This window comes from Alosa sapidissima, chromosome 8, assembly GCF_018492685.1.
Source record: "Alosa sapidissima isolate fAloSap1 chromosome 8, fAloSap1.pri, whole genome shotgun sequence".
NCBI lineage: Eukaryota > Metazoa > Chordata > Actinopteri > Clupeiformes > Clupeidae > Alosa > Alosa sapidissima.
Window position 1 is genome coordinate 20,191,978 of NC_055964.1, and position 7,500 is coordinate 20,199,477.

General features: G+C 50.5%; 1 protein-coding gene across 3 annotated transcripts in view; it reads left to right on the plus strand.

Annotated features, from left to right (window-relative positions):
- bmpr1ba (bone morphogenetic protein receptor, type IBa) overlaps window positions 1–7,500 on the plus strand; it is a 50,583-nt gene that overhangs the window by 32,215 nt on the left and 10,868 nt on the right. For all 3 annotated transcript variants that reach the window (XM_042100299.1, XM_042100301.1, XM_042100300.1), the window contains exon 3: window positions 7,328–7,487. In XM_042100299.1, the coding sequence (XP_041956233.1) occupies window positions 7,328–7,487 (160 nt within the window). The remainder of the gene's footprint in view (window positions 1–7,327; window positions 7,488–7,500) is intronic.

Genomic DNA, 7,500 nt, shown 5'->3' on the forward strand with positions numbered 1-7,500 from the left:
TTGTGTGGAGTGAGTGAGCGAGACTGTGAAGTATCACAGGCCCAGATGGCCAAGTGCAAGACGTGCTGAACAGACCAGCTGGGGTTCTTTATGCCTTTATTTTTCCCTCTTCTTCTTTGGGTCTCCGGCGAGGAGAAAGTTCCGGAGCCCTTCCGAGGGTGTCATTCAGCGAGGAGACATTCTCAACCGCCACACTTAGCTCCCTCGGGTAACCCCCCCGCCCCCCAACACACAAACACACAAAACAGAAATAAAGAGAACACTCAATGTGGTTCCATCAATGGCATGTCAATGGCTTAGACACATGGCCCATTCTTTAGTCTTTATTATTATTCATGTTTCTCTGGGTGACAAGTAGGTTTAACTAAACTAGCAGGCCTTTTAATAGACCTCTGAGGTCTTTACTAGGGCCTGCAATATAGTCCCCACTAATAAAGCAGTCCCCGTTTTGTGTGTGTGTGTGTGTGTGCGCGTGCGTGTTCTGGACCCTGTGCTCATGTTACAGTGATGTGCGTTTTTAAGTGTTTTTCTCTTGTAGCCTTGATTGATGCTGTGAGCCTGTAGTGACAGGTTAATGTGGGCCCTGTCTCCTCTCGTCTTGTCATGTCATGTCACCTGTCCTGTCCATCCTGTCCCTGCCCCCCCCAACCCCCCATGCCCTCCACCCCCCATGCCTCTGATGTCCGTCTGGGGGACAAATAAGGTGACAAAAGATTATTGATGTGGGCTGGTGTGGGGTGTCACAGGGCTCTTGAGCTCACCTCTGTTGGGAATGGGGCCTCCTGTGTGTGTGTGTGTGGGGGGGGGGGTATGCATTTGTAGAGATGCCATCTCTCACCTGCCACTGAAGGACGAGACAGAGTAAACAAAAGCAACTCCCTCCCCCCCAACCACCACCCACCTCCCTGCCTCCACCCCCCAAGACCTCACCCATCCCCACCTCCTCCTCCTCCTCCTCCTCCTCCAGGAGCCAGGTCCTGAAAGGGGCCGGGAGGACAGGGGGAGGCCGAGGCATCCATCCCAACCACAGGAGCAGGGGAAAGGGAAGGGCTTTTGTGTGTGCAGGGCAACTAATGGAGCATAACTTCCTCTGGCCCTCAGGGGCTTTTCTCCCCAGAGAGAAGGGGGGGGGGGAGGGTGGGTGAGGTGTGTGTGTGTGTGTGTGTGTGTGTGTGTGTGTGTGTGTGTGTGGCGGGGGGGGGGACAATGTCAAAACCAACAGCACAGACCCGAGTCAAAAACACCGCAGGGGGTCCCCAGGAAGACGGCCACCCCCTGTTGGCCCTCTCTCCCATTACCGCATTCCACCAGAGCCATGTCCATACTCACGCCACACATGGCACACTCACCACAGCGCTCGGACGTTTGGGATGAATGTCATGGCTGGTGACACGGGCTTGACTACGCTGACCGTGTCATGTATGGCTGTAATGTCATTGTGATGGACACAGCTGGTCCGTGTTACGTTTGGCCATAGTGTCATTGTTTCTGATGCGGCTTGACCTTGTTGGTTGGTCATGTTTGGTCAGAATGTCCAAACCTCATAATGTATCGCCACTTGCTCTGTCCCAGTTTTTGCGACCTCATTTTGATGTTATTATTTTTAAGTTTAATTTTTAGTATTTTATTGTTAATCTTTGTTATCTTGTTTGTGGCGAAGCATTTAAGTAGGAATGTACTGTACTTGTACTTGGTACACTGCACACACTACCTTTGAATCCTTGAGTGTGATTTTTTCCACATCACAGTTTGCTGAGAACCCAGTAGCCTCTCTGTAGACCTGCGTACAAGGCCACCTCCTGACTTTGTGTAGGGTCAGACCTCAGTGTCTCCCCACGTCTCCTGTCTGAGTTCAGAGGAGGCATTCCTGAGGAGCGCTGGAGAGCCGGCCACTGCTGACCTTCCCCGTTTGTCTGTGCGGGCACAGGGGGATGAGCTGGGGAGATAAGCACGAGACGCAAAGGGCCCCGCAAAAAAGGGCAACGCGCTCCGCTCAGACTTCCGAACATGTGTTCTTTCTCTCCACACGGATGCAATTGTCAAACACAGAGGCGTATGTGGGCTGAAGTATCTGTGAGGGGGGCCCCACTGTCAAATGTAAGTGCATATGTGGCACATAATTGCACTCTGGAACACGTGAAAGTGTTTCTGCCCCGCGAGTGAAAAGGGTTGAGTGTGCTAGCTGTTTGACATGCGCCAGTAATTAATGAGACTGATCCCTGTGTACCCTGACACTGGAAGACAGCGCGGAGAACACTCCCAGCAGGCCGTAACCCCCCCTCCCCCCCCTGCCCCTTCACTCTCCACCCCCACCCCCTTCGCTCCTCTAGCTGCTGTGTGTACAGTGTGGCGCCTGCTAAAAAGTGGGCTTTTAGCGCCAGAGGCTACGCTAATTGGGTGCTGAAAGCGTCCCATGTCCTGACCCCCGCTCCCTCCAACCCCCCGAAAAGGTCCTCTATCAGTGGGGAGAAAAGCAGCCCTTAGGGGGGCCGGGGGATCAGCGCTGACTCGCTTCTCCTGCAGGAAAAACAAGTGCGGCTATCAATCTGGCCGACAGTACACTGCGGTGTTGGGGAGAGCTTTTAAACTCCAAACAGTACTTGCCATGGGGAAGGTTGAGACTAGTGTGTGTGTGTGTGTGTGTGTGTGTGTGTGTGTGTGTGTGTGTGTGTGTGCGTGCGTGCGTGTGTGTTAGGGGTTAGAAGGAAAAGAAGTATACGCACTGAGGTCAATTTATGCCTTTCTGTGAGGAGATATTCATGGCGTTTGAAGACGGAGAAGTGGGGGGGGGGGGGGGGGGGGTTTACATTAGAATTGAAATGAGAGTCCAGGAGGGGTTAAGCCTCCATCCATTACTGAGTAGGAGAGATAAATCTTGCGCGGCATCGCCGTCTGTGTTTACAACTTCAACTTCACGGGCACATTCATTTTTTAGCTCTACTTTACGTTTTATGGCAGAAAACACTTACCCGCCTTCTTTCCTCTTGATAAGGCATCCCAACCTCTGAAGCAGCCGTGGAGAGCTCTCATAAGTTTTTCCCTCTCGCTAGTCAACAACCCCACAAATAAAAGTTTTGGGTTTCTATGTCTTATTCTCGGAAATGAATATCAGATGTTTTGCTCTTCAAATGTCATTGTTTTTTTTGTTTTTTTGTTACCAACACTGTTGTGCTACAGTGCTCCTCATATTGCTTTCATCAGACTATTTTTGGTGCTGTGTCTCACACACACACACACACACACACACACACACACACACACACACACACACACATATATACTGTATACACACACACACACACGCACGCGCGCACATAGCCTTTCCCTAAGTGGGCTGATGAGGCTCAGTTTACCGGGAAGCATGGAACATTATTGACCCCAGTCAGGTTTTCTCAGGACAGGACGGGACAGGGACAGTAGAGGAGAGAGGAGAGGAGAGAGGGGGAACAGCTAAGTCCTGTTTGGCTGGCCTGACACTTTTCCACCATTCATTTCGAAAGTAGAAATGTGCCCTTGTTTTGGGAACCTGACGTGGGGGGGGAGAGAGAGAGCACTCACGCGCTCGGCAAGGTGCATGCTTCGCCATGACGGATGCCTTCCCACACAGCTGGCAACGCTGGAAAAAGAATTTCTGACCTTCCTGAGAAAAGAGCTGAGGTGTGTCTTTAAAAAGAAAGGACACTGGGCCCTTTTGCCTTCCTCTCTGTTTGGAAGTTCAGACACACACACACACACACACGCACGCACACACGCATACACACATACAGACACTCTTACAATCACATGGATTGTTGGACACGCACATATTCCATGCACACACACAGACACACAGACACACACATACACACACTCGCGCACACACACACACACACACACACACACACACACACACACACACACACACACACACACACTCACACACACACACACACACACACACACACACACACACACACACACACAAACACACACACACATACAGTACAGTACATACATACAGACACTCTCACAAACTCACACAAAATAACACATACATTCTCACACTTTCACAAACACCTCTGTCAGACACACAAAGAAAACAGAAAGAAATAAAGAAAGAAATAATAAAGAAAGAAAAAAGAGAAGGAAAAAGAGTAAAATAGTGAAGTAAAGAGAGAGAGAGAGAGAGAGAGATGGGTAGAGAGAGAGAGCAGGAGAGTGGAAGAAAGAGTGAAGGCCTGCTGCTTTACCAGTCCACAGGTGTGGGATTATTCAGGCTGTTTTGTCAACTGCTCAGCACCGCCTCACATGACCGTTCCTCCCGCTCACATGGTGGTGGAGGGGGCCGCTGCCCGGCTACCCCCACCCCTCCTCTGACCCCCTCTGTCCTGTCCTGTCCCGTCCTGTTGGTGTGGCGTGCTCCCACTGCGTTCCCTGACAGATCCCGTCTTATTTAGCCAACTCACATTTTCACCTCTGCCGCCTGGCCAATTTTCCCCTTCACCTCAAAATGTGTGAACCTTTTTCACAACCGGTTAGCTCTGACCCTGCCGGGATTTGTCAACTTCAAACGGACCCCCCCCTACCCCGCACACACACACACACACACACACACACACACACACACACACACACACACACACACACACACACACACACACACACCAAAAAAAAAGACATTGAATCAAGTGCGACTGCAGAAAGTGTGCAAGTGAGTGAAAGCCTGACCTACTTTTCTCCCCTGAGCGCTTTCTTGCAGCACTGTCCTGCCTGTTCTCCTGTTGACGATAAGGAAGCTGTTTTTTCCGACTGATATCCCAGTGGATGCTCATGTTATATTTTCAAAGCCCCACATTTTAATTCACTTGACAAGAAAACCAGTACTAATTATCCATCTTCTGTTTCTCCAAACTTCGTTTTACTGTGATTCAAAAGAAAACACAAGATTGAAATTCCTGATGCAGATCCAGTTGGTCAGTTTCCTAGAGCAACCCGGCACTTTATTACTGTCAACCTCTCTGTGGAAAACAAGCTTTTAGCTCAGAATGTGTAATAAAGCCGATAAAAGAGACAGATTAATCACTGTCATGTATGCTTTTTTAATTTAAAAATACAAGGGAGGTGCATTTGAAATCTTCTTTTCAATCTGCACTGACTAAAGCTGTGTAATGCTGGCAAACACTTCCAAGTGATTTCACTAATTCAGTTACCAGCAGAGCTCCACCAGGGACCTTGGAGAGTACCTGCATTCTAGGTTCTGTTTGTAAAGAACTGTAATTGTAGCAAGGATAACTGGAGAAGGTTCTGGATGCTCCCTTGACTTATCTGATTCATCTGTTAGCGTGTTGGCCATGGAGCCAAGTCCAGTGTTATTAGACACAGATGAGTATCTGAGGGCCGGGAAGGAGAGTTTAAGGGAAAGCAGAAATCACACAGTGGTGTGGATGCACGTTGGATCTTCCCATCGCTGCAGTCAGCCATGTACTGTCAACACAAGATGACTGCAAGAATGCAAGGACTTCTAAGAAGGTTTGTTTCAACAAATATCTCCAAAACAGATAAGGATGAGTGTGTCGGTCACATTTCAGAGGGGGTCCAGTGCGGGAGACGGAAGTCAGCTTGTTATGTCTGGTAGCTGCTCCTGTTTTTCACTTCTGTCCTTCACAACAGATGAACACTCGCTGGAAGCCGTCTGGCACATAGCACAGCAGTCAAGCCTGGATGGGATTGTGTGGGTGTAAGGAGACAGGCCACAGGCTTGTGTATGTTTGGTGATGTTATGCAACAGCCACGTGGTATCGCCAATGGCCAGTCTGTCTCTTGACCTGACGTTGGCTGCTGGGTGGCTTGAGTGGTGGTGTGTTATTGGAAGGTTTTCGCCTGACTGTCATTGCTGCCTTCTATAACCTGTTCACGGTGTATTCTTAACCTGGGGGGGAAATACTTCTGCTGGTCCATTTTCGCTTTTGATTGTGGGTTTCAGAGATCTCAGCTCTCAGAATCCATGTTTGATTTGTGCCGTTGGTGTTGGGTGTCTCTGGTTACTCCCAGAGGAACTTTCTCCAGTTCTTCTTCTCACTAATCATTTCTGAGCTCATCTCAGCGAGCCCCTTAGCGAGCCCGGACACCGAGTACCCAGGTTGCGTTTCACCGGACCTCCGTCGCCCGCCGAGACCGGGGTCTCATGGAGTCGCAGCGGCCCCTGAGCCGAGCCGAGAGTTTCTCTTCGGGTCTCCTCGTGGCGCTGGTTATTTGTGAAGGGGGCAGCTGGAGGAACGGCGCGCAGCGTGGGCCGGGGCGGGCGAGCGGGCGGGCAGGTGAGAGGTCAGCGGCGCCCGGCGTGCGTAAACACAGCGGAGGACTCAGATGTGTGTGTGTGGCTCCGCTCCCTGCCCAGCAGGGCCCGTCGCTCCTCTCTGTGGGAAGCTCCGCACTGAGCCAGCAGCTGAGCGCTTGATTGAGAGGCCTCGCTCAGTCATCCCGATGTGCAGATATTACAGCTCCGCGCAGAAAAAACAATATGGAGTTCATCTTGTGTGTCTCAGTGAGATGACATTCGTCATCACAGCCCATTTTCATCATCCCTGACAACAGTCATCAATCATCACTGCCGTTTCAAAGACCCAGGCGTCCTGAAACGTGTACTTTTTGAGCTTGTAGTTCCACAGCATGTATAAATGGGAGTTTTTGGAGCACAAATGTAAACTGTATCTCAGCACATACTAAATCACATCAACAATTTCACATGCTGGGGAGTAGGAATTCTAAGGGTGCTTTTTGGTGTTTGTTTTTGGAGTGGATTCCGACAAGTCTCGGCCATGTTTTTCACACCACTTCCCTTTCTGACAGGTGAATGGCTGTAAATGGAAAGCCTCCTCTATGTGTGTGTGTCTGCGGTGTGTGTGTGTGTGTGTGTGTGTGTGTGTGTGTGTGTGTGTGTGTGTGTGTGTGTGTTTGTGTGTGTGTGTGAGCTTCATGCTGAGGGAATGGGCCTTGCGTACACACACTGATCCATGCCACACAGCTGGGGAGCATCTGTTCCCCACAGACATGCCGAAAAAAACAAATGGCATAAGCGTTTCTGTGAATGAAAAGAGCAGCTAGCACTTGCATTAGCGTCCTAGAGTCTGTAGAGCACCCCTGACACTGACGGACTGTGTGTGAGGAGAGCATGTTGACGCAGAAAATGTGTCCACTGGAAGTCCCCAAGCTGTTTTATCTCCTCACAGTATGTTCTAGAAGGAGTTCAAATCAGAAAGATGCGTGTCAAGGCTACTTCTGTGTGATGTTTTGATGCTGAAAGCTGATTGGCCCTCTCACAGTGTTGTTGTGTCCTCTGGCCCTCCAGCTAACGTTCTGGACGCCATGTTGCTGAGGAATTCTGGGAAGGCGGCGTCGGACAGCAGCAAAGAGACGAGCGGCGACACGGCTCCCGCTCTGCCCCAGCGCCTGCTCTGGTGCTACTGCTACCACCACTGCCCTGAGGACTCCAGAAACAACACCTGCAGGTACATCTCGCAC